Below are 25,764 nucleotides of genomic sequence, written 5' to 3' on the forward strand. Positions count from 1 at the left end.
AAGTGTCATCCGTGTCATACATTTAGGGTCCATAAATTCATTTTGTTAATTGTATGAGTTGAATTGAAATATTGTTACCGGCCATCAGGGCAGTTTATCCTTTAGCGTGGGTTTCCACTGCACCAAATTTAGTAAACCTTAAATTATTGATATCTCTCTTTATCTTTGAATCAGAGATAATATTCTTTTGTATATGTATTTCGCAAGTGGAAGTAGACGTTTAATACTTAGACAGTGTTTACACTGGTTATTAATTATAGTTTGACCGGGAATATAAAAAATCTCGACATATTGCGGAAAAATATAGAAATTCACTTCCTCATATTTAGCAGTGATGTAATAAAGAATCTTGGAGTGTCCTAGGATAGGATTTTTCATATTCTTGGTTAGGCTATTGGTGTATTTAATCCTAGTTGTTAATTCAAGCTCATATGAAAATCTAAATGTTAGTATATAAGTAAATGTTAATCTCATAATAACCAAAGGAAAGTATGTTTATGTATGTATATGTTTTTAAGTCTAATTGTGCGTATTTTATTAATTTAAAAAAAAACTTCCATGATTGTTTTTATTTTTTGTCTATGGTTGTTTCATTAAATGTCTATTTTAACGTGTACGAAGCAGGATTCCGGTAAATTTATGTTTTGTATATTGGTTGTCTATGGTATACGCAATGGAAGACATAGATGTAAGTGTTAACACACTAAACATGTCAAAGGAAAGATATCTTTCCAAACGATCTCATACTCTTCATATTATAAATGTATTTCTGTTTGTGTACCAATTTTTAACCATAGATAATAAATGTTTAATTGATGTCTATTATTAAATATCCGAATCATTCATCCATAGATTAAGGTTGACTGTCTTTTCGTATGTGTTTAAAAAAAAAAGCCTAATAAAGAATTTATGTATTACTCCTATATTTTGTTGTATTTTATAGTTACTTTAATAATATACAATTTAAATTAATTTATTTTTTCTAAATTTAAGATTTATACAAAAAATAATCGTTTTTTTTTGTTTGTTTGTTACAGGAATTAAATTATTTTTTAACACTTTCCAGCGTAACTGTACATATTTTTACAATATTTTTAACATCATTTATTCAAATCGAAATCAAATTATATTACATAAAAAATATTAAATCACTTTATACTTAAAAATAAATTAAGAAATCCTTATAAATTAAATCAGAAATTGACGAAGTAAGACTTATTGTGGGTTTCTGAGACAAAAATCTCCTTTTAAAACTTACTGTTATCTCTGTTTTGTCAAAGATAATGACAAGGATGACGATATATTTTATACAGAGAGTTTGGTCTCAGAAACCAACGGTTAGCTATAATACTATAATTGTAAATATGACTACGGTCAAACTTGTGACATATTGCTGCCTCTTTTTTGTCTGAGAGAATGAAAGGGACACAACTGCATTGGAGTTTTGGATTAATATTAAATCAGAAACAACACATAAAATATTCGTCAGGACATCTGGGCACTGTTATCTGTAGCTTAGGACAGTTCCATATCTTTTCACATCGACAATTCGATCTGAACTTTCTTCGTCCTTTTTGAAATTCCTCATTTAAACCTTTTCGACCATTGCTGAAGTAACTGGGTTTGCTAACTTCGTATATTGGCTTGTCTTCTACTATATTTGCGATGTTTTTAATATTAAGTGTGCTTCCGAAACTTTGATTGTTCAATATATTTTTGTTGTTGCTAAAATTTGTGATATCGTCAGTTTTGATTTTGTCAGATGACTTTTTATCGATAGTTGTAGGTTTAACATCTGATATGATTGTCTCTTCTGTTTTACTAGATTCATCTTTGGTAGAATTGACATTAAAATCAGACGTATTGTTAAATCCAGTATAGTTCATGTTAACATTTTTGATTTGATTTCCTTCATTGTATTCAAGTCTTCTATGTCCTGGTAAATAATTGTTTGCGAATAGACCAATATTGGAATATATTTCGGCTGTATTATCTCTATTTTCATAATCACGTGGTATAGATTCTGCCATTTTATCATATCCATCTGTTAATTGTTCGTTATAATCTGTGGTCTCTAGATCGATGTTTTCAGTTGTCATACCATAGAGGGCGCTGTACGGTCTACCCGTATTAATGAGGGTATCCGCGGTGGGGTAGTGTGCGGGTAAGTTGTATACCTCTGCAGGGTAGTCGAAGATAGTCGGCTTTACGTCAGCGATCGTCTCTATGCCCTGCTGAGGCGCAGTTAACGTTCGCCCGCACAGGAACAAGAATAATAGTGTTCTGAAAAATATATAACTAATTTCAATATTTTGAAAATACTGTTTGTGTATCGAGTAAGTGTAAATTTATTTAAAAAGCTGTCGCCTGCGACTCCATCCAGGCAAAAAACATAATAAGTAACCTATGTGTTCTTACAGACTATGTTCTACATCTATGCCAAATTTCATGAAGATCCGATCTATACATTCGCATTTATAATATTAGTAAGATAAGATTGTCAATGATGATGAGGTTGTTTAAATTCGTAATTCATAACCTTTGGTTTATTTGTTTCTTTTAAACTTATTTCTGTTATTTATTTTTTTATATTATCCGATTTATTTTAAAAATTAATCAAAATGTTTGGAATTCCTTCTTCATTAGCATCATGTTAATTTCGCATAGTTGTTTTATACTAGTTTTAAAATTGATTTATTTAAGTCAATGAACTCATTTACATATGTACGAAAAGTAAACAAAGCACAAGAGTCATGTCTCTGATGATAATCTTATTAATATTTACATGGATCTTACATGGATGGATGTTTGTTTGAAGGTATCTCCAGAACGGTTTAACAGATCACGATGAAATTTGCCATAGATGTAGAATATTGGCAGAACACATACGCTACTTATTAAGTTTGTTTTTAATACCGCAATACTGAGTCGCAAGCGACAGTTAGTTTAAAAAAAAGTTAATTTCAATCGTAAAAATAATGCTTGGATATTGTTATCCGGTATTTATATAGTATTTAATCTTTATTTAAGTAATATCATTCGATACAGTTATATGCTAATAGCAAATAATTTGCACTTTAAAATTACTCAATTTAACATTTCCTATATGAATTTTCTCAGGATGTTTCTGAAACTAAAAAATACAACGTCGGTTTTTTTGGAGGGATATCAATGTCCAATATAAATGTGAATTTCCACCGGCAGTGCACTTCTACAAAATGTTGTTGTCCCTTTTATTCTATTTGTGAGAAACAAGGATGGCAATGTACAGGCGTTCAGTCAAGATATTTTCGGTCATTAAAACCCATGTAATTATTACGCGGTTTTTACGATACTATTTTTTTTAATTAAATAACTCGTGAGAACAGGCACTGCAATGCCACAATGAAACAATATGAATAACAAAGTCATGTAAAATAAATTACATCCCGCTTTGCTGTACACAATAACGTAATACCCTTAACATGTTATTGTTGTTTGTTGCTAATCTATGGTAGTCTGTCAACAAGCTCTTGAATGAAACAGAAGCATCTCAGAGGCATATCAACTCTCACTATCGTTTTCCTCTGCATCTACGTAATCATACGAAAACATATTTTCATACTTCGAAATCTTTTTAAAAATGTTTATTCTTAAATTTGTAAAGATAAATTAAAAATATGGATAGGTAATTTAATTCCTGTCAACATTTTTATTTAAATGTTGTTGCCCTTGACTCCGTTCGGAAAAAAACTTAATTTAAACAAAAAATTCCTTGCCAAATTTCATCAAGATATATGAAGCCAAGTCATCCTTCCTACCAGCTAAACATTCGCATTTATAATATTAGTATGATGGAACGAATGCAATAAAACATTCTTTAATCTCAGTTTCATGATAACTTTGCCCGGTACAAATTCCTTGTACGCTAGCAATTACTACAATTACATTTCGTAGTTCCTTTGACACAAAAACTTTTATCATTGCATCGAGAACAATAAAACCTACATACGATATAATAGTTGGCATTCAGTTACTTCGTTTACTATTAAAAACAATGGTAAAAGACCTTCCTTAATTCAGAACGTCCGTTACGATTAAAAAATTAATCTAAAAGTAGAAAGGCAATGCAGATTGGGGGGCGTCCAAAAATTACGTGAGGTGTTTTTTTAAATTTTCTTCCTCTTCCTACCCCCTGGTGGCATGTCGTGAGATTTTATTCAACCCCATCCCCCAATCTCACTTGAGATTTTTCAAAATTTGATTTACTTACGTAAACGCGTTGGATTGTTATTGTAAAAGAAAAAAAAATGCTTCATGCTTTTATTTAATTTATATTTGTTTTAATAAGAAAAAAATGGTGATATTTGCCGAAACCCCCCTCTCTCCAACGTAAGATTAGATGAGATTTGACTCGACCCCCTCACCCCCCCTTAAACACCTCACGTAATTTATGGACGCCCCCTTGCCTTGATAGTAAGTAAAATTCTATGTATTTTGCTTCTCATATTTTAAAACTTATTATCACCGTTGGTACAAAACATAGTTAATCTCTTAGCTCTCTTAAAAAGTCCTCAACAACGTAAACTTGCCTCAGGGAAAAAAACAAAATATTTTCCATCAGTCTGTTAGCGATTGTGGGTGTATTGAACTTATCATTATGCCATTAAATATTATCGAAAAAGCTATTATATAAAAACAAATAACAGATGACAAGAAAAATCACCATAGACAAGTTATAGATTACTAGTTTGGTCGCCTAATTAATAAATTAAGCAGTCATTCAACCTAAATTAACCAAATCAGATTCATATTATCTTTTTTATTTATACATCTATTGGAAATCAAACCCAATGTATTTAAAAAAACGTATTTAGTAAAGAGACATGGCGTAGAGGTTCAATAAGCCAAATAATAATAAAAATCGTTTTTACGAAATAAAATCACATTCAGGTGGGCGGGAAACACAGTATAGTCGAGGGCAACAGATTATAAAAAAAAAACTGCCAGTTACAAAGTGCATGATCGTAAGGCTATGAATCTGTGTTAACACGGACCGAATGCGTCAAGTACATTCGTTGTTTAAAACTTGATGGTAATTAAAAACATCATTGTAATAAAAACAATGCTGTTTAGAGGGAAACGCGCCGTCCGCAGTTCACAAATATTCCGACTAATTTATCTATTTTATTTGATTTATATCTCCTAATGTTATATGTTTCCTAAAATAAAATCGATTTAAACAATAGTATTTAATATTTAATTATTTTTAAGTTACTTATTGATTTCTAAAAATGAAAACAATTTAAGTTATACCATTACCTTAAATAATTAATTGATTTAATTATTGAATTTAAACTTATTTTATTTCAAATAAATGAATAAATATTATATTTAATTCAAACTAATTAACTAGGAAGGATGAAGATTTTAAGTAAAGTGATTTAATTATTCAATTTTAACTTATATAGTGTCAACATTATTTAACTTCGAAAAATAAATATTATACATTAATTAAAACAAAAGAATATTATACACATCTTGCGCTTTTGTTATTTGTGTTCACTTACGCACTTTAAACATTTAACAATATATCCATAAGTGTAAATGCACAAAACACAATAATGACAGATGATATCAGCAAATTTTTTAATTACGATTTTTTAAAGTATTCTATCACCAAATTTAAATTAACCGTTATCAGGAATAAACGTTATAATAAGAAACATCACTAACCGGTACATTTCAATGCCGGTGTTTTCTTCGCGGGATTGTTCTGATATGGCCTCGGGGTTGAAGGATCCACCTCTATATATAAACAGCCTAGACGATACAATAAAACGGCAAATGCGACGCAAAAATATAAAAAAAGATGGCGACGTTGTTTTTTTCTCGGTCAACGGTAAGCAACTGCGTTCGAGTTGCGGCGGGAAGACATTGCCGTGCGCGGGAAACTTGACAGCTCCGTAATTACTGTGAAATCTTCAATGTTTGTCGGTTTTTGTCGATATGTTTATCGTAATGTTTTAATATTCTGACTGGATTTTTTTTAATTTACATGATTATGACGAGTATTTTATATTTCCATTTATCAATACTTAAGGGACCGTTAGAAGTAATTATAACATTGGCGAGAAAAACTAGGGCTATATAACAGCTAATTAAAATAATTACTCTTTATATCATGTATTACAAATATGGCTTTTATGTTTGTTAATGACGTTATGATTATGTTTTACAGCATTTTTATCAATTTATGTGTTTACATGTCATAAAACAATAGTAAACATAATACGTTAACTTCACAAATATATTTTAAATAAACAAAGCTTAAAAGTCGAACAAAATACTTTTTAGGCTTTTCATTTTATTAACAAGTAACTATATTTCTAAAATTTAAATAAAAAAAACATCAAGCCTAAAATAACAATAGTACACAGTCAAAACCTAATCACATAACTAGTCAAGACAATTATTCGTAGCCAATGTTTGTGAACTTGAATTATTTATTGTCTTCCATCTGTGAGAATCTCTCGCCAAGGAAGTCATAGACACTGGCAATGACACAGAAGTTACTGCGGATATTCATCTGACAGTGACAGTTCTGATGAAAACTAATTTAACGATCTGTAGAGTGCTCTCATCTGATTTTATGTGGGGTACGCGCACCAGGTTTGGTGCTCAATAAATCTAAATATAAGTATTTGATTTTTCAATCTTATACAAATAAGTAAACATTAAATCAATACCTTACTAAATTAATTGTGACAGGAAAAAATAGGAATATTAGATTCCTTTATATTGAGGTAAAATTAGCTCACCCCACTGTCATATAGATTTAGAAAATACAGAGACGATTTAAGTGACAACGGAAAGGACACGAACTCATGGCCAAACATTTTCCCTTTTTAGCTAATTCACGGGAACTCTGCGCGTAATTAAAAAAGAACCTTAAATAGTAAGTAGCCTTCATTTTCATCCAGGCTAAGTCTACATCTCATTACTTTCTTCCTACATCTATGCCAAATTTCATCGAGATCCGTTCAGCCGTTCGGGAGATACCTTCTCACAAACATTCACATTTATAATATTAATAAGGTTAGGTGTTAATAAATTTTTGGTTTGGCCGACTATCATAACATGATATAATTCATTAGTTGCGTGGGAATCTATGAACATAACTAAATAATGCATAACATTTGCGGATTACTGTTATTATAATTAGCATTTATTACATCTTTATCTTTATCCTCCGGCATTTCCTGCTTATTATAGCTAATTAGTTTGTATTTATAATAATTAAACCATATTGCGTACTGGCTGTCGACCGCGACTTATTCAGCGCGGAATAAAAAAATAAAAAGTGGCCTAAATTATTCCAGTACACATCTTCAGTAAAAGTCCTGTCAAAGTCAGTTCAATTGTTTTGGAGATTACTCGGAATAAACGCGGATTTGTAACAGACATAGTTATCAATTTATTTCTTATTTTTTTTCGATTAAATGAAATTAAAATGAAATAATACCTTCTTTATAGTTCAAATATAAGTTTTATATCTAAAGAAAAAGGTTAGGAAAAATCATTTTGAGAATTACGTGAAATTATATGAAGAGTCTCGCTAAAGTCTATTACAAGATTTTGCTAACACGTACTTAACAGTAGAATTCCTTTACCGTTACATTAGATATTGTTGTCTCTGTTTTGCCAACAAATATGAAAGGGATGACAATATGTAATAACAAAAGAGTCAGTGCAATGGAATTCAATGGTAATGTTTTCTTTTAAACTGCTCTATAGCAAAATCATTCTTGGTATGCAAAGATTTCACATCGTTCAATTATTCTACAGGAAAGTATCATATTGATATAGATCAATGCATAAATAAAAAATAAAATAAAAAACCGTAAAAGTTAATTGATTATTGAACTTGTTTACTTCCCATGAACAACGAACATTTAGTTCCTATATCCACTGAGCGATTAACCGCGTGTGACAGACCGCGTTTCTATGAGATCACGTGTGACAGTCGCGTGTGATCACCGTCTCGCGTATACCAGCTTAGTGGAAACAGATGCTAAGAATATGATCTAGTTCATGATTATTTTCCCATCGTAAATGTTGTTTGTTTATAGAAAGTATTTAAAAAACTGTATGTCAATTGTCATTTACAAATAGTGTGAGTTTTGTTATAAGACAGAGTTTTCTAATTTCTCTGACTATTAAAGCTATAAAGTAAGTAGAATATTCTGGAAGCAAATTGTGAGGGATCTTTGCAATAAAACTATTATTTCCTCACATTTCCAGGTTCTTTATTCATGTTCTGACAGATGTTCTTATTTTTCTTAAACTCTAAAACAAACGTCACTTCTCTTTTGACACATTTGTACAAAATAGGTTTTAATCTACAACACACTCCCGGGGGAGGCATACAAGGTTTTAAAACAATAAAATTATCACACAAAAAAAACAACAACTTTCAAATCAACATAGTATATAAAAGCGACCAAAACAACAGCAAGGGTCAGAACTTCAACAACATCTGTTAATCTTAACTAAAACCTAATTGGAGGCATTATTGTGCGTCCTGACCTCGTTGTAATACCTGAGGGAGGGTTATCGTTAATACTAGCATCACTCGTCACATTACCTGTGTCTGAAGGCCCTTTATGTATGGGTACATTGTTGAGCCATTCTTGAGAGGCTGCTGAGACTTCAAGAGGAAATAATCTTTGATATGGTCTCACCTTTTCTCCTGAAGCTGTTTTAACTCTAGCTGTTCTTGTACACCCATCTCTCCCTGTAAAGGTTTCTTTTATTATTCCAATAGGCCAATGTAGCCTGTGTGTTGATTCAGCTTGTATAATCACTATATCCCCTACTTTAGGCTCTCTCTTATTCTCTTTTCCTTTACTAATCAATAGTGATAAATACTCAGTCTTAAATCTCTTTCTAAAATCTTCTCTTAATTGTTGTAGATACTTGTATCTAATGTTCAAATTATTATGATCAACTTGATCTAAGTCCGGTGTATCGTTAGACGGTAAACCATGCAGGAACATCATTGGCGTTAACGGTCTAACGTCTCCCATTTCCACATAAGTAAGCGGTCTACTGTTTATGACTGCCTCACAGTCGCACAATATCGTAGATAGCTCAATCCAATTAACCGATGCTCTGCCCAATATCCTTCTGAGCATGTCTTTTACTAACCTTATCATTCGCTCCCACCACCCTCCCCACCAGGGAGCTGCTGGAGCTGAAAACTTCCATTGGATATTGTAAGAGCTTGTTTCTTCTTCTAACTCTTTCCAATTTACTTCCTTGAACTGGGCCTTGTAGTGTCCACCCCAGTTTTGTTGGTATTGCTACTAAATTGTCATCTAACCGAATGAAGTTTTCTTTAATAATGCAACCTAATTGATCCGATCCAATTAATATACTAATATCTTTGATACTTTCCGCTGCGTCAGTTAACGAGATCTGATGCCTTCTCAAGTTTTCTATCAGCTTTGGGTCTTGCACTTTGGGTAAACTTCCGCAAAGCACATCTTGTTCTAATGCTGTCATAGTAGTATGAAACTTATCATCTAAACTACTTACTCTAAACTTGAAGACTTTATGTATTTTTGCTGGTTTCTTCACACCGCTAAATAGCGAGTGGCTGAGGTTCTCGTTGCCTGTTACCTGAAGTCCAAGATCTTCTGCCAGCTCCCTCTTTATATACGTCCTCTGTGAACCAGAATCTAGAAGTATTCTTATTTTCTTCTCTTGTTTACCATTAGAAACTTTGACTACTAGCGTCTGTAACAAGGTAGTTATGTCATTACTTATGAAACTATTGTTTACTTCCTTATTGTTTTCACAATGTTTTTCTGTTGTGTTCTGCTCACAGATCTTCGGTTGTGCGTGGAGCTTTGGACATAACATAACAACATGTCTCTTACTACAATACATACATCTAATAAATGCTTTACAATACTTGGCGAGATGTCCTTTCTTTAAACATATGTAACACCCACCTTTTTCCTTAATGCATTTTTCTTTTCTTCCAGTGACAGCTTATCTGCTTTGCTGCACTCTAGTGTGTTATGACTTTTGTCGCAGAAAAAACAGACTATCACCTTACCTTCTCTATCATTCTGGTCCTGCTTCGTCACGAAACACGCCGTCGTCGGAATAACCTGTTTTTGAAACGTGTTACAAAAAGAAGACTTGGCAAGATTACATCTGGCCTGTGCCTCAACTTCATTTTCTAAGAATTCCATCAACTGCTTAAGTTTCGACCCTTTCTGGCTTGGTATTTTAGTCCATTGTAATAAAATGTCATCTGGTAATGATGACTCTATAAATGGTAATAAAATGCATTCGTACTTTTCTCTAACTATTCCTAAAGATTCTAAAATTTGTAAATTAACAGAAATTTTATCAAAAATGTAAATTATATCTAAGTTATTTTTTGTTAGAACAACATCTAAAATTTCTCGGACATATATTTCAATCAAAATTTCATCCTTGGCGAAGCGTTTCTTCAATGTGTCTACTACCTTCTTATAGTTCTCCTTTGTAGGCGGATAACTTTCCACTAATGCTCTTGCCTTCGAATGTGGAGCCATGCAATTTAATAAATAAGTAAATTTATCTTCGCTCTGGATTTTTTCGTCCAAATGAATTTTTTCATACTGCATCCAGAATGCGATCCACGACTTCGGGTTATCATCAAATTTTCGCATTTCTATTTTAGGTAGGTTCAACGGTATCTGAGTACATCCCTGTTTGCTTGAGCCTGCTCCATTACATTTTATCTCCAGCCATCTTTTCTCTATTTTTTGACAGTCGTTAAATTCGTTAGTTATTGTTTCTTCGTCGTAGTTGACGTCTTCTAACAAAATTTCTTGTATTCTTTGATCTAAACTTATTATAGCTTTGAATTCCCCTCCAAAAAATTCAATATCGGCGTCTGTAAATTTTTCCTTCGCCGCATGTCTGTTAAAAATACGTCTGAATTGACACCTTTCTCGGGTTAATTTTTTAAGGTCCATTTTTATTCGTATTCTTCGTGCTATCTATATTAATCCAAATCAATTTTACATGATTTTTTAAGTCACGGTCGCCACTTATATATGTGAGGGATCTTTGCAATAAAACTATTATTTCCTCACATTTCCAGGTTCTTTATTCATGTTCTGACAGATGTTCTTATTTTTCTTAAACTCTAAAACAAACGTCACTTCTCTTTTGACACATTTGTACAAAATAGGTTTTAATCTACAACACAAATTGAAAACATACTGTGTTTTATTTTTAACTATAGTTATTATTTATTTAAGTTTTAAGAAGCTTACGCACCGAGTGAAGACTAAAATATTCCTTTCCAACGTAAAAACCGTACTACTGTATGGGTGCGAAACCTGGAAGGTGACTAAAGCTATAACGCAGCGGGTCCAAGTCGGGTGATGAAGAAGACAAAAAAATCAATCTCACACAGTTTATACGTTATTCAATGTACATATTGTTATAAACTAGTAAACATGTAAGATAAAGACAACCGGCTCGTCAAGGACGGCATCTTGTCTTGCAACCAAGTTCAAGTAAAACGATCAGTTTGGGATGTACCGCGCCCTTCGAATTTCACAAGTCGTTGTCCAATTGTTTATAAATTCCGACACAAAAATTAACTTGATTTAATTCGATATTATTGAACCGACATAAATATTTGTTTTACTAGACAGAGTCGATTGTGTTTTAACATCTCGTAAATTAAGAAACTAAAATATACGATAATTTCGAGTTTACAATTTTACAATTTTCTTCAGCCAGCTTTATTTCGCATCTTTTTAGCACGTGGATGTCTATGGGCATCGAATCAACTAATAATACGCGATCTGCTGCTCCTCGTTGTTGATATTTTAGTTATTTTTATATTAAGTAACAGTAAACATTTCAGTAGTGAAGTAAAGTTTTACGTTCTGGCTCTAATCCGAAATAGAAAAATTTCGACACTGCGTTCCGACACTAAAGAAAAGTCTCGTAGCAATGGGCAAGCACACATAAATCCTTGTGTCGATGCACTCTGTTAATACGATATCGTGTTCTGAGAATAATTTACGAATGCATTTTAATGAAAATAGCCTGTTTTTAATTTAATGGGCTTATGTTTTCTGCTATTGACGAAAATTTTATTTAAAATGGCTACTTACTTATTGTTATAAAACCCGATAATTACGCGAATAAATTTGTTGTTGCGGTCATCAATATTATATTATTTCAACAAATGTAGACAAGACGTACGTACAAGATGAGTCGTACTTTAATTTCTAAGAAGTTACGATGTCATTGGTTTAGTTAAAGTTGGATGGAAATTTTTACGGCGAGAAAACTGTCGAAACACTTATACTGAAAAATATTAAAACAGCTTATAATCACATATATACATTATTAAAATAAAAACATTATAAAATAACTTCATACATTAATTCATTTCACGATAATCTTCTTTTGTTCTTCTGATTTCTTCTCAATCCGTCGCAAACTCTGTCTTTTGTTGCCCTTCGCTAGGCAGCTGGCAATATTATCAAGCAAACTGCCATACGATGAGCCGCAACTGACACGAGTTTTATTTCTTCTCTTTTCCGACAATCTCCTTGTCTTCTTTTTAATTTTACAGATTAAAAAAATTACAGCTACAACCGATATAGAGCTTTACAATATTAACAATAGACAATAGATGCAGATAAAGAGATTTAAATAAAAAATTTGAATTAAAAAAATACTGATATATTAAATACTAAAATAAAAAAAATAATCGAATTAATTATTAATACAACTAAATAAGAAAAAATGTAATACATACCCATAAAACAGGACAATATTTTTTAAGCTCCTATACAACAAATTCACAAGAGAACAATTGACCGTCGATTCTTTTGTGCCACCATTATAAATCCCTCTTATCTACGAGGAAAGCCGCGAGTTAATACATAGCTCTAATTAAGTACGACCAATGCCTTGTACGCCATATTGTACGACGCCATTTTGTTTTGTTGTCTAATTAGTGATGTCCATGTTAATTTAGAATTATTTTAAGGGTTTGAATAAAAAATATAGTAGAAAAGAAATCTCGTTCATGCGTGTGCTTATTTACTTTAATTGTTATAAGTAATATTGAAACTGCTGTACTCAGAGTCTTCAAGTGGGGACCACTTAGTGTATGTTCAGTATGAGAAATATATGTACTAAGGGTTCTATTTAATGGTTTAGTGGTAAACTAAGGCCGCGTCAGTAAGAACTGTTGTAAGTAAACATTACATAATATTTAGTTACATTCCTTTGACTTCTCGTGATAATTAAAAAAACAAAAGTGACTAACGGTGTATATTATGACCAACAGTCTTTTAACAACCATTAATAACTTTTTTTTTAATTTGTTGACTCTGTGGTATGTAAAGTTTATTTTTAAAAGTTGTTGTTTATATGTGACCAAGGCGTAGACAAAGATTTTGGAGATCCATAGTGCGGTTCTTTACCTCGGCTCTTTCACATTCGTACACACCATGAATTTGGAAAAAGCTTCTCTAGAGTTTGATTAATTATATTAGAAAATCTTGTAAAATCAATTGATTATTATCAAATAAATAATTGGTAGTACCATCACTATTAAAATATAAAATTTCATTATCTTGTATAGCAGGAAGGCGAGCCGGATGAAGTGGTCTCCCGCAGGAGATAGCGGCCGCGGTAACGGACACATGGTCCAACCAACTAATAGGCAATTACTGCTACACAATAAATGACCTCATAATTACGCACGATATTATTTACATGCACCTGCTACTTATGACGATATTTTATTTGTTACAAAATCAATCGCAATAAATATTTTATATTGAACTAGATGTGCCCGCGACTTCTGCCGTGTGAAATACTGTCTGAACTGTGCGGTACTGGACAGTACTTGGATATTAAAACATTACTTTATTTTTCTAAAATAAACGTAGCCTAGTTACTCTATATTACATTAGCTAGCTGCCAATAAATGTCAAAATCGGCAGCCATTTCTGAAATTAGCCAGACAGATAAAAAATGTATAAAATAATAGTTTGGAGCATAATCCGTATACTTCTTCATATGCTACTATGTGTAGACTAAGTTGTAGCAAGGAAGAAAGATATCCCAACATATCTCTCCAAATTGAAATCTTCAAACGCCAACATCAGTTTTAATGCTCGCTCGTTTCAAAACCACAAAGACAGGCGTAAAATGTAAGTTGTTTGTCACACATTCATCAGAAGAAACGCAGAATTAGGCCAAACTGTAGTCGTCTTCTCCTTTGAAAGGAAAGGGAATTGGCCTGTCTGAACTTCCCCACCTCTGTCCATAAAAATATTAAACGTATTTTCATTTGTAGCTAAACTCTATTTTTGTGAAATGAGGTGGTTCTTAGTATTAAAAAAGGCGTAATTTCGTATATCTATTTTACGTTTTTTTTACATAAGACTAGATAGATAAGTTCGGATGGATAGATGTATATTTGTTTGAAGACATCTTCAGAATGGTTGCTTGGATCTCGCTGAATTTGGCATAGATTTAGATCATAGCTTTGAAAGAGACATACTCAGATTTTTTTAATTCTGTGCGTACGTAGTCGCGGGCTAATTAAGTATATTTATGCATTTAATATATTTATATATATTTACACATCATCATGTTAATTATTAGATGGAGGAAAACCACAAGCAATATTATCGACATACCTAACCTAATAACGAAACGCACTAATTATGAAAACATTTTGGTTGTTTATTTCTTTTTAATGTTTTCCGTCAAAAACGTCGTCCGTATTAAAATTTTTATGTCACACGTTTTATTAATATTAATGTAATAATTATACATACAAACATTATTTACTAATTAAAACAACTAACTTTGTTAATCTATGATTTGAATAGAAATTTAGAACAAAAACTATAACTTTTCCTTATTAAATCTTAAATTTATGTTTTAATAAATGCTTAATAACAAAAAATATGACTTTACTTACCTAAAACGTAGTTGTATTTACTACCTAAGTTCAAGGTTACTACATCCAGGGACGCTGAATCGATTGCACATTTCCCGGGGGAACCACAACAGTCATATTCCAATAAGTATACGATTACTAACTGGCCTTTGTAAATCTATTTTTTAAACCTTTAGTTTTGGTAGCAAGTTTAAAAACGCTTCATTATTTTAGTTGTTCTAGCATCTTAAAACTCACTTTTACTTGACTCTTCTGGCTTAAGGAGGATTGCACTGTGGGGAAATTTATGTTTATGAAGGTTGATCAGCTGCCAATACGTCTAGGTCAAGGTCAATTCCGTTCTGCGCAAGTGCGAAGGTCAATGTTGCCAAGCGCCTGCAGTTAAATAATAGCAAAAATTATGTAATAAAGTTTTTTTTTATAAACTTGCAGGAGAAAATACTCAATTTTTAAACATTGGTTTAATAAAAAAAAACATATTTTTTATGTTTCATGTTTTAATAAGCATTAAAGCAAAATATTAATAGGGTTAACACCGTTTGCTATTTTAACGTTTCCGTCATTCGTGGTTATTTAATCTTCATGATTAAATTATTTACTAAAAAGTTTTTAACGTTATGTTGCAATCATTTATAAACATTAGCTTGATTAGTATAAAAACATGCGCTTTAACTCCATCGAGGAAAAAATTCATTTTAGCCTTTCTTATTATTTATCTTATACTTTTTAAATGTCTTCTAAATGTCAAACTGGTAAGTTTATCCAAGGTAAGGTTACATTTTCCATTGAAAGTGACTTTGCAGTAAGCAAACTTTATTATGTTATTATAGGAAATAAATAAAACACTTTATAAACATACTGTGCTATAATCTAAGTAAAATAACATATTAATAAAATCAAATAATACACAAATGACATACAAAAAAAAAAGAAATAAAAGTAAAACCAAAGATCGTGTCGCTTTCCATAAAACGGGTAGCACTTTTATACAGGCTAAACAAATCCACACTAACATTAGGCCCTTTACAATACAAAGCTACCAATACGAATGTGAACCTTAATTCCCGCATCATAAAGTTGAATATCCAATACCCTGCCCTCTTCAGTCCATTCACTATTGACAAATGTCATCCGAAATAGAGCTTTGCGCCGTCGTACTTAAGGCGGTGAATCGCTTGATTGCGTCAGCGTGACGTCACACGTCATCTGTCAGATTTGGCGGCATTGTGCAGATGGTTTGGCGCGTCTGCGAAGGCGAATTTTAACCTGTAAGCTTCAGCTACGAGCAGACTTATGTTGGAATCCGTCCAGTTTTGTGTTGGTACATTTTGTAGTAATATCATAAGGCCTTGAAAGTCTTTTTCCAGCATGAGTTTTTCCCGCCAGTGCAGTAGAAAGGCGGCGCATACGTAAAGTTGGAAGGTCGCGAACCCGTCCGATTCCGCGAGATATGTGTCCCAGAGGCGTATAGTACAAGGTAAAGGTATCTCTCTCGTTAGCAGGTTATTCATCCAGCGGAACGAGAACTGCAAATAGTCTACTCCGTGCGTCTGCAGGTGCTCGTGTAATTGTTGGTCGATACGACGTATCAGTTCTTTTAATTGATTTACCTGAAAAAATGTTTTTTGAGGTTAAAAAAAATTATATTCCCTTACTATGCTATACTCTCATAAAGGTGTTTAAAAATTGTGAGATATATATATAAAAACTTCAAAATAATCCTTAAGTTTGTCTATTCCAAGGACACCTTAGTATTTAATGTAACTTACTTCTACATTTGATCAAAAAAAGACTCTAAAAGTTACTTACTTTATACTGTATACCAAGTTGTGCAAATATATAATTATCCTGTATACTATCCAGGAACTTGGAGAGGCACCAGAAGGAATCCGCTTCTATTATATCCCGTTGCTCCTGCGTCAGCTCGTCCAGAGGAAAGTTGTCCAGCTCTTTGCCTGGCGCAGCCTCCTGCAGGAACACCATGAAGAATGGAGTCACCAGGTCGTTGATGCCTTGCACGTAGCCAGAAGCGGGATGTCTGATTGCCCATATGTACAGGATACGCTCGAACATCACCTGCAAATAATGAAATATTATTAATTTTGACTTAATTAATTAATTATAATTTTTATCATCTGTCGCTTTTACTATATTAAAGCTGAATACGGTGTAGTAACCCGGCCTTAGAAACAGGGCGATTTTAGGAAAATGAAACATTCTGCCAAGTGGCATTCTGGCATAATGGCCAGTGAACCTTTGCCTGTTTAAATATATAAAAAGATAGATTTAAAACAGTGAACAATAGCGCGGGAGTTTAGATGTCTCGAATAGTGCTCAAGATAATTGTTACGTAAATAGTGTAGTGGAAGTGAGTTTAACAACAAATCAAGTTATTTTGGCTACCGTGCAGCTGTTTTCAATTTATTTTCCCGTTTCGCCTACCGATCATTTTGCCCAATGCGAAAACAAAAAAATACCAATGGGCCGATCGTTCTATGGGCTTAACAGGAAACATAGATAATAGACATACATTGATTATTATTTAAACTGTTTTTGCCTTTGATTACAATATAAATAATGTGGTTACGGCGGAAATGCATCATATTGCAATTAGTATCAGGTGGTCGCCCGCAATATTGCCGCAACTATAACCGACTAACACGCACCGCGATTGTCTACGTATTTGCCCTACTTAATGCATAAAAACATATGGATAGACTAGTTGTCGCCTGCAACTGTATTAGTATAGAATAAAAAAAAAACTTAGTATAAACTAAGTGTTCTTCCAGGCTATGTTCTGAACACATTCACATTTATAATATTAGTAATTGGTAAATTGGATCAATGTAAAAAGATTCTGGAAAAACTAATAAAATTACATCAAATCTATCAACATACAACTTAATATATTTTAGTAGAATATAAACATGTTATTATAGAATAAAAATTTATATGTTGTCATGTAAAAATATGGAAATAATACAACTAAGGTCAATACACTTCTAAAACTTAGAAGTTGATGCCAAATAAATATGCAAATTTATAATTATAAACATATAATAATAATAAACATATTATAATATAACTAGCTTCCGCTCGGGACTTTGCGCACTAGAAAAAAAATTTAGTCTCACTATTTCAAATTACGTTCAGATCTGTTCCGCTATGGAGTAAATTTCAACACAGTATTTACTAGTTCAGGAGACAGAGCCCACAAAATTTTTGTGAAAATGTTTTTTATTTGGTCAATAAAGGATTTTTAATTTTTTTTTTTTAATAGATACCTGTACTGTAATCTGCTGGAACAATGCAACGAGCGGACTCATACGTGGTATATCAATATGTATCTGTCTGTATGTATCCTCTTCACGTTCCGCATCATAGTACTGTCTCACAAGGTGCTTGTAGTCTGCACGCTTCCGTTCTAATGTCTCCGCTCTACGCTCCGCATTTGCCGGCAGGTAACCAGCTAGGAGACGCCATGTTACAGCTCTTGTCTGAAAGTGTTAATCTAAACTTTACTAGTAGTAGAGCAACAATGGCTCAGGGGTCAAGCACTTGACTTGCAATCTGCATGTCCTTGGTTCGAATCTGCCATGTACCAATGTGTTTTTCGATTTCAGTTTTGTATATGTACATTTTATCCAATGTTCTTACAGTGAAGGAAAACATTATAATGTAACCTGCACATATCTGGGAAGAAATTCAAAGATATGTGTGAAGACAATCAACCCGCACTTGGCCAGTGTGTTTGACTATGGCCTAGTCACCCCTAACTTAGGGTAGATGTATAGTGACTAATGGTCATGAAAGTTTACTAGGGTTATAAATTACTTAATTTCACCTTTAAATTCAAGTATATCATTCTTTAACAAAGAACCTCTTCATATTAGTTTGGTGTTTTACTAATTATTCAACACATGCATCAATAAGCTAGCAATGTGTGAACAAATAATAATAATTAACAATATAGACTTAGCACAATCTTTGTTTAAACTTGTGGTAAGTAAATGCTTACTCATGAAATTATAAATGTTGCCGATCCACATATCAAAGCAAATAAATAATATTTTTTTTGTCAAAGAGATCAACTGTTGACCTTTCTATCAGTTTTAACAAACAATTATTAAAGTGCATAATTAAAACTCTTTGCATATTTTTATCTGATTAAGATGAGGAAATAATTAGGGAATAACATATTATTGGGTTCAGGAATTACATATCGAGGTTTAAGGAATGGAAACAGAGATAAAATCAATCAAATCAAATTACTTGTCAAAGATGAGAAGTCTGTTATATAACATAAATTCAGTGCAATCTCTTTCAACTAATTAGTGTTGTTTTAAACTAAGGTTATCACCACTAAATGATATTTTTAGATAAACCAATTACCTTGATAGGTATTCCTGACCAGCTCAATTGTTTCAACTCATCCAAATCCAAAACAGGACTTTCAAGGATTTGTTGAAACCTTTCTAGCTTTGATTCACTGCTTTCCTCGCGTGACGCTAGCGCGGACAGTCTGACGGGTCGGGGACGTCCAGGGTAATGTCTGATAAGTCCCGTACTACTCCCCACAGCACCACCAGTCCTTCTAATTTCATTTTTACGAACAGCCAACGCCTCCTCTTTAGGTTTTATATTTTCACTCTCTACTTTGACGTCACTTTTGTTTACATTTTTAGTACTATTCCTATGCGAATTTATCACATTTAAAGCTGCAGTTTCCGATATGGCTTTCGATATCTTCGCCTCCGCGATACCAGATATGATGTCGTCGTCTCCAAGATCCCAGGCATCATTCACAGATGCCTGGAATTGTTGATACGATGACCCAGACATAACCTCGTTCTTCTCCACCCTTTGTAAAGGTCTTCCAGGGATTGCACGTTGTGGTGTCCTCCAAAATGTATCAGACAAAACACTGTTCTTGTCATATTCGGCTTGGTAACTTTCCATAATAAAATATCATCAGGAACATCATAAAATCTTTACTGAACAACAAAATAAGAGAATGTTTGATATGACATATCACATGCACCATAGACAATTTTGTGTATTCATTTCATTCACTGATTCAGTTCGCAAATGCACAGCCAATACCAATAGCCAGACCAACACACAATAATGAAATAATAACATCGTAAAAAAATATTTCTGGTCCACATATAGAATATACGGAGTCTATTTAATTTATATATAGAAATATTAAAGTAAAAGCTGTCAAACAAATATCATGAAGTTGACAATCAAATTATACCACCCTGACTCTTTTGATTTTATTAACGTTTTTTTATAAGGAACAAGACACTATTTTTATTTTATTTGTTATAAAAATATTAAGATGTTCGGAGCCTACTTCAAATCAAATTACTTGTTACCAATACCATGTTTCTAAGGAATTTATTAAATCGATAACTGTATTAGTTCCAAGGATTAGTGATCGTGTGGGTTTCATCATGGCTAGTCCGAATCCAGATAATGATGCAGCTTCCATATTTGTCCATAAAAGTGACAACAAGGAAAGGAATTTTAAAAGTCCTGAACGAGGTGATACATCGACACGAATAAACTCTAGTGTCAAACCGAGTAAACCAGCGGAAATAATTACGGTTAAAGACTTCTTTGATTTTATGAAAACGGCATATCAAGTCTATGAGCATTTAGAAGGCAATGAAGACGAGGCTAAAATAAATTGGGAGGCACTTACTAAATTGACCGTCATAAATCATGTCATAGAACCACAAGAGAGAGAACTTTTGAGGAATACGGCACATACAGAACAAAAGCCAATAACCAGTAAAAGCGATACAGCTTTAGAAAAGAAAACTAGCGAGATAGTGCTCTTAGAAAAGCGGTTTAGTTACAATGATATCGAAAGTAACTAAAAATATAACAAAGTACTGTTTTGAACATGTAACTGGAACTGTAATAATGTTTTTACTGTTTTTAGGCAAAAAACGTTCTATTCATGGGGAAATCAAAGTAGAGATGCTTGGGGCCTGGACAGAGGCCAATTTAAACTGTAAATTAAACGATGTAAGTACAGTTTTTATATTTGTTAATTTTAATGTAGACTACATATGTCTGTCAATAGATGGCGTTATATAAAATATAAAATAAAATATTTATACTAGGTAATCAACGAAGGAATTTTAGACTCCATTTTACCCTATTTAGTTGGATATAAAAAGCCGTCAAAAACTACAAGCGTTTATACGCCTATTATTAAAAAATCTAACAATGAATCAGATGTGAAAAAACCTGCTAGTTTTGGAGGTATATATGTATTTTTTATTTATTTAATTAAGGAGCCGATTTTTAAAAAGTTTTCAATATTTTCATTATTTTTCAGGCTTCGTTCACGAAAAAGAGTCGAAAGATCGATTAGGGAGACGTAAATCTTCTATAATTGCAATTCAGGAAAAACTAAATCAAAAGCATGAGTAAGTAATATAATGAGAACATGAATAATCTTTGTAAATTTTCTTTGGTATTGTTTTTATTATTTCTTTTACATTGGTACATTTTCATCAAACTTCTCATTAATTTCAGTGCTATAGACATCATCCGATATGGTCTAGTGGCTAGGATACCTGGCTCTCACCCAGGAGGCTCGGGTTCGATTCCCGGTATCGGAATACATTTTTGTTAATTTTTATTTTAGGGGTGACGTTGAAATTCACGTGTGCGACGAAGTGAAAGGTTTGAAAAAAGACTTTAAGTGTCCTCAAAAATTACTTGTGTCCAAAATGGGTTATTTTGCTGACGTAACCGCTGGCCAGAGACTTGAAGATATGGATATATCAGTACATTGTGATATACAGGTCTACTTTCTTTTTATATATTAAATAAATCTGAAAAAATAAATTAAATTTATAAGAAAATATCATGGTAGACGTATTTTAAAAATACAATGTTGTGCAGATTTTTGATTGGCTTATGAGATGGGTGAAACGAGATACTATTCTCGTCGCTGATTGGCCGCTGTTGGATCCTCATAACGTTATACCCATACTTGTGTCGGCATCATTTCTTCAGGTAAATTCCAGACAACATGTGGCTACACTAAATAAAATAACGGAAATAGCATAGACCATAAAGTCTCAAACAATAGTTTTATTGTAGATGGAGCCACTTTTGCACGATTGCCTGATATACTGCCACGCGCACATGAACGACATTGTTAAAACGTCCACCAATCTTGCTTGTTTGAGCGATGCTCTGCTAACCAGGTAAAGTCGTACAGAAAACATTTATAAGGAGAAATATTTATTAAAAGATTGAAGTTAAGCTATGATTAAACAATAAAAGCTGAGTAAAGGACAATAAAAATTATCACCTATTACATTTTCCCAGGAAGCTATCGCTGCGCTAATAACGTGGCGCTCACCCGTTGTCAAAACGTTTTTCAAAGTTGATGCCTTCTAGATCTTATCAGCGGTAAACTTATAGGTTGGCAGCAATGTACACGAACGCGGAGCTGGAGGCGGTGCGCGACCGACGCGACAAAATCCAGTCGCGGCTGTACTGCAAACTGATCCTCTCTCTGGCAGAACCTGTACCGGAGACCCTTCGCGGACACTACGCCACGCTCGCCACATTGTTTAAATGTACCAAGTTAGTGCCCATCACACAATCGATGGTGGAGAGTCATAAACTTCTACTACACTAGAGAGAATATATGCATACTACCTGACAAAGGGACATTGCAGTATCTGAAACTAGCAGTTTAATTAATTACACTTATCTAGGTGGGATACCCCTTCTAACCTTTTTAAAGGTAGTTGTATAAAAATATTTAAGTTTTAATGTATCGCTACAGATGCAACAAGCTCCTGGGACGTCACGTGGCGGAGCAAGTGCCCTGCCAGCCCTCCAGCATGAGAATCGACCGCCGCGGTAACGTTGTTTCTGCGCACGCCAAGTAAGTACAAACTTTGGTCCATATTCATGTATGTATTATGCGTATACATTCTAATAATATACAGGAAAATGGAAGGTTTCCCCGAACAATATAATAGACTGAACCCATTATTAGTAGTTCTTCAAATGTTGTTATGTTTTCAAATTTTTCTTGTAAGAGACCTTTCTTGGAGCCTGAACGAGTACATAACGTGGCTATACGGAGAGCTGCGGTCATGGCGCCGCGTCTACTGGCGTCTGTGGGCTGACTGCCACTTCCTGCGATGTCAGCTTTGCGACACATACTTCCCCGTGTATCAGGTAACCCGATACGTAAAAAATTGGCGTTATCTGTAAAATATCTCCTAATGCCTGAACTGAAGTCCTGCAATGACATGATAGATGGAATGGTGCTCGCATCACGAGCAGAGCGCGGCGCTGGTAGCGGGTGATGCGGCGGCTGGCCGCTACCCCTGTTGCGGACAACGCGCCTACCGCTTTGAAACTCTACCCCGTAACACTGTTAGTATAAGTCATAGCTTACTATCTTAGAAATTCGAAACAACCAACTCAGAAAATAACAACTGAGACAGTTTCACAACCCTAATGAATAAGACAATCAAAGAAACGTTGTGCGACGTCGGTTAGGGTTGCCAGTTCCGGGAGCACGTGCCGGAGGAACGTAATGCGGGCGAGGCGGCTGTGGTGGCGCTGTACGCGCGCTTTCGCGACCTCATCGCCATGCGTCCACCGCACCTCGTCTACCCCGAGCGACTTACTAGATTCGTTGCCAGAGGTAATCTTATTACATTTTTTTTTTTAGTTGCTTTTATATTAAAACTAATGTTAACACATTTCTTCAGAGCCAAATGAAGAAAATAGCGGTCGTTTGCAATGCAGGGAAGTATTCTGGTGGGAGGGCATTCAGCTGGTGCCACCTCGACAGCCTCTCGGATTGCTGGGGAAGCTGTACACTAGCAACACCAAATTTAACCGTGAGAATTTTATATCTAAACGTCACTTTGACAAATGCGATGACGTGTTATAGTTATCATTTATAAAAATGAAATGGTTTGACATTTTATCGTATTTTAATTAGCCATGGTAAGACCGCTGTAAATACGCTCTTCACATTGGCAATACATGTAGCAGCCATGTCTGCAAGCTTGAATATAAACGCTATTAGAATCATAGTTAACAATAACCAATTACCTTAATCTCCAAACACAATTATAGTCACAAGCGATAAGTATGTGTCTAACATTTCGACATTTTTACTTACTTCCAAATTCTATAATACAACAGTAGAAAAGCGTTATAAAGTTCTTTGCGATTACTTCTACGGAATATAATTTAACGGCATAGCGAGCATTCGTCCCGGCTCACCGTCTGTCTCCAAGACACAGTCACCGCCGCAAAGCATCGGCGGAACCAGCAGAGCCAGCACGATATCATCTTGCCTCTCTGATCAGCGCGAGCTCAAGGCAAAGTTAATATCCGAATCCGGCCCCAAGATCAAGGTAAGTACGAAGAACAACTACCCCGATTTTGGACATCGGATGTTTGCGTTTGAATTTGACGTTTGCTGTTGTCTATGGTATCTATTTAAATTTGACAAATGGGAAATTACCGGTAAATTATAATTGCCATATTTCTACGTTTTCTTGGAATTAGGTAAATTGTATTTTCTACACTTAGTTGCGTTGTGTCTATTTAATTTTGTAGCACTATGATTTGAACGTTCCTCGTTGTTATGGTTTGTAGTGCCGTAGTTAGTTTCACGAAATTAATTCTAGTAAAGTTGTTAAAACTTAGAGATTGCACTGTTAAAATAATCCATGTGAAATAACGCTAATCAAATCGAGCGGGGCACATAACCTTAAAATATGTTTAAAAGCTTGGGTTTCACATTGTGAGTGTATTACGAAACAATCTTTAGGGGAGGCCTACCAGTTGTAGGCACAATTTATCTGATGATTGAATTAATGTAAAGTGTTGACATGCATGTTGGTGCGAAGCAAGGCGCGTCCGGGTGCGGCGACGTGTCGGGCAGCGCGGGAGGCGCGACGGGCGTAAGGGGGGCCAGCGTTCGCGGAAGTTCAGCGGGCAGCGAGCAGAGCGCCAGCTCTGATAGCGACAGCGCCAACAGTGACGAGGACCGGCCGCCGCGCCGCCCACAGCGTCCTCCGCCGGTCACGCCTGCTAGGTCTAAGTGAGTTTGACACAAATGGTAATATAGTCTTGGCTTCTGTTCCCTGCACTGTTTATTGGTTATATTTTTTCAGGAAGGGGCGCGTGGTGGGTCGTCAGTGGCTGCCTTCGGTGTCGGCACGCAGCAATCAGGACGGGCAACGCCGATACGAGGAGCGCGCTGCGACTCAGATGCGCACCGCGCTCGCTCGCCGACACGCGCAGCTAGTGCGGCCCAAGCCCACACCAGGTAAAGTGATATACAAACTTTACGATGGCTCGCAATTTAGCATTTAGATTGTGAAGAACATAATATCAGGTAGTGGCGGAACGCAGAGACCAATTGACGGAAAATATATACTGAGTGCTAAAAGTGTGTTTAATTTGACATAGGAGGTGTATACGCGCGTCTAGAGGCAGAGTGGCGGGAAAAGTACGCGCCGCGGCCTCGCGTTGCCATCTCAGCGAGGCCGCGCCCAGCAGTCGCCAAATATAAATGAAAATATTTCGAAATCAATATACTAAAAAACGTCACTGCATTGTTTTAACCTTATTTTGCTGTAATTTAAACGATTTGATACTATTTTCTCTTTACTTCAACAACCTTCTCATCCTTCAATCAGAGAACTCCGAGAGCAAACATAGAGTAAGGAGAGCATTGCATGGATTTCTTA

At 34.3% G+C, this 25,764-nt stretch overlaps 4 protein-coding genes and 1 non-coding gene across 5 annotated transcripts; 2 read left to right on the forward strand and 3 right to left on the reverse strand.

Moving 5' to 3' along the window:
- Window positions 1–1,369: 1,369 nt before the first annotated feature.
- LOC106117973 (uncharacterized) lies at window positions 1,370–6,157 on the reverse strand. Its single transcript, XM_013312518.1, has 2 exons — window positions 5,716–6,157; window positions 1,370–2,283 (listed from the first exon to the last, which is right to left on the reverse strand). Exons 1-2 carry the CDS (start codon window positions 5,721–5,723, stop codon window positions 1,461–1,463), a joined length of 831 nt encoding a protein of 276 aa, XP_013167972.1. The 5' UTR covers window positions 5,724–6,157; the 3' UTR covers window positions 1,370–1,460.
- A 2,519-nt stretch (window positions 6,158–8,676) lies between these two features.
- LOC106117974 (uncharacterized) lies at window positions 8,677–10,235 on the reverse strand. Its single transcript, XM_013312519.1, has 2 exons — window positions 9,190–10,235; window positions 8,677–8,776 (listed from the first exon to the last, which is right to left on the reverse strand). Exons 1-2 carry the CDS (start codon window positions 9,931–9,933, stop codon window positions 8,720–8,722), a joined length of 801 nt encoding a protein of 266 aa, XP_013167973.1. The 5' UTR covers window positions 9,934–10,235; the 3' UTR covers window positions 8,677–8,719.
- Window positions 10,236–15,864: 5,629 nt separating this feature from the next.
- On the reverse strand, window positions 15,865–20,098 carry Tbc1d22 (TBC1 domain family member 22). Its single transcript, XM_013312532.1, has 4 exons — window positions 19,388–20,098; window positions 18,280–18,492; window positions 16,805–17,071; window positions 15,865–16,605 (listed from the first exon to the last, which is right to left on the reverse strand). Exons 1-4 carry the CDS (start codon window positions 19,952–19,954, stop codon window positions 16,198–16,200), a joined length of 1,455 nt encoding a protein of 484 aa, XP_013167986.1. The 5' UTR covers window positions 19,955–20,098; the 3' UTR covers window positions 15,865–16,197.
- A 116-nt stretch (window positions 20,099–20,214) lies between these two features.
- LOC106117758 (uncharacterized protein KIAA1841 homolog) lies at window positions 20,215–25,695 on the forward strand. The gene is made up of 17 exons (XM_013312179.1): window positions 20,215–20,875; window positions 20,949–21,034; window positions 21,133–21,274; window positions 21,351–21,441; window positions 21,663–21,822; window positions 21,923–22,036; window positions 22,124–22,230; window positions 22,451–22,615; window positions 22,821–22,922; window positions 23,080–23,221; window positions 23,303–23,422; window positions 23,549–23,696; window positions 23,764–23,895; window positions 24,266–24,420; window positions 24,919–25,112; window positions 25,186–25,340; window positions 25,484–25,695. Exons 1-17 carry the CDS (start codon window positions 20,455–20,457, stop codon window positions 25,588–25,590), a joined length of 2,541 nt encoding a protein of 846 aa, XP_013167633.1. The 5' UTR covers window positions 20,215–20,454; the 3' UTR covers window positions 25,591–25,695.
- Window positions 21,565–21,636, forward strand: TRNAE-CUC (transfer RNA glutamic acid (anticodon CUC)). The gene has a single exon. It is a non-coding gene; the product is annotated as a tRNA-Glu (tRNA).
- Window positions 25,696–25,764: the final 69 nt, after the last annotated feature.

Source organism: Papilio xuthus, unplaced genomic scaffold (genome assembly GCF_000836235.2).
Source record: "Papilio xuthus unplaced genomic scaffold, Pxut_1.1 DF827679.1, whole genome shotgun sequence".
Taxonomy (NCBI): Eukaryota; Metazoa; Arthropoda; class Insecta; order Lepidoptera; family Papilionidae; genus Papilio; species Papilio xuthus.

What these genes read in the sequence shown, in the direction of transcription:
- LOC106117758 (XM_013312179.1), top strand. Translation starts at nt 20,455, where the DNA reads ATGGCTAGTCCGAATCCAGATAATGATGCAGCTTCCATATTTGTCCAT. An exon ending in AAACTAAATCAAAAGCATGA is followed by an intron (nt 21,442 to 21,662) that starts GTAAGTAATATA and finishes TTTTTATTTTAG; the next exon opens with GGGTGACGTTGAAATTCACG. An exon ending in GTTGTTTCTGCGCACGCCAA is followed by an intron (nt 22,923 to 23,079) that starts GTAAGTACAAAC and finishes TTTTCTTGTAAG; the next exon opens with AGACCTTTCTTGGAGCCTGA.
- LOC106117974 (XM_013312519.1), bottom strand. Translation starts at nt 9,933, where the DNA reads ATGTATTGTAGTAAGAGACATGTTGTTATGTTATGTCCAAAGCTCCAC. An exon ending in TGGTGGGAGCGAATGATAAG is followed by an intron (nt 8,777 to 9,189) that starts GTTAGTAAAAGA and finishes AAACCTTTACAG; the next exon opens with GGAGAGATGGGTGTACAAGA.
- Tbc1d22 (XM_013312532.1), bottom strand. Translation starts at nt 19,954, where the DNA reads ATGGAAAGTTACCAAGCCGAATATGACAAGAACAGTGTTTTGTCTGAT. An exon ending in GGTCAGGAATACCTATCAAG is followed by an intron (nt 18,493 to 19,387) that starts GTAATTGGTTTA and finishes TAACACTTTCAG; the next exon opens with ACAAGAGCTGTAACATGGCG. An exon ending in TCCAGCAGATTACAGTACAG is followed by an intron (nt 17,072 to 18,279) that starts GTATCTATTAAA and finishes CATTATTTGCAG; the next exon opens with GTGATGTTCGAGCGTATCCT.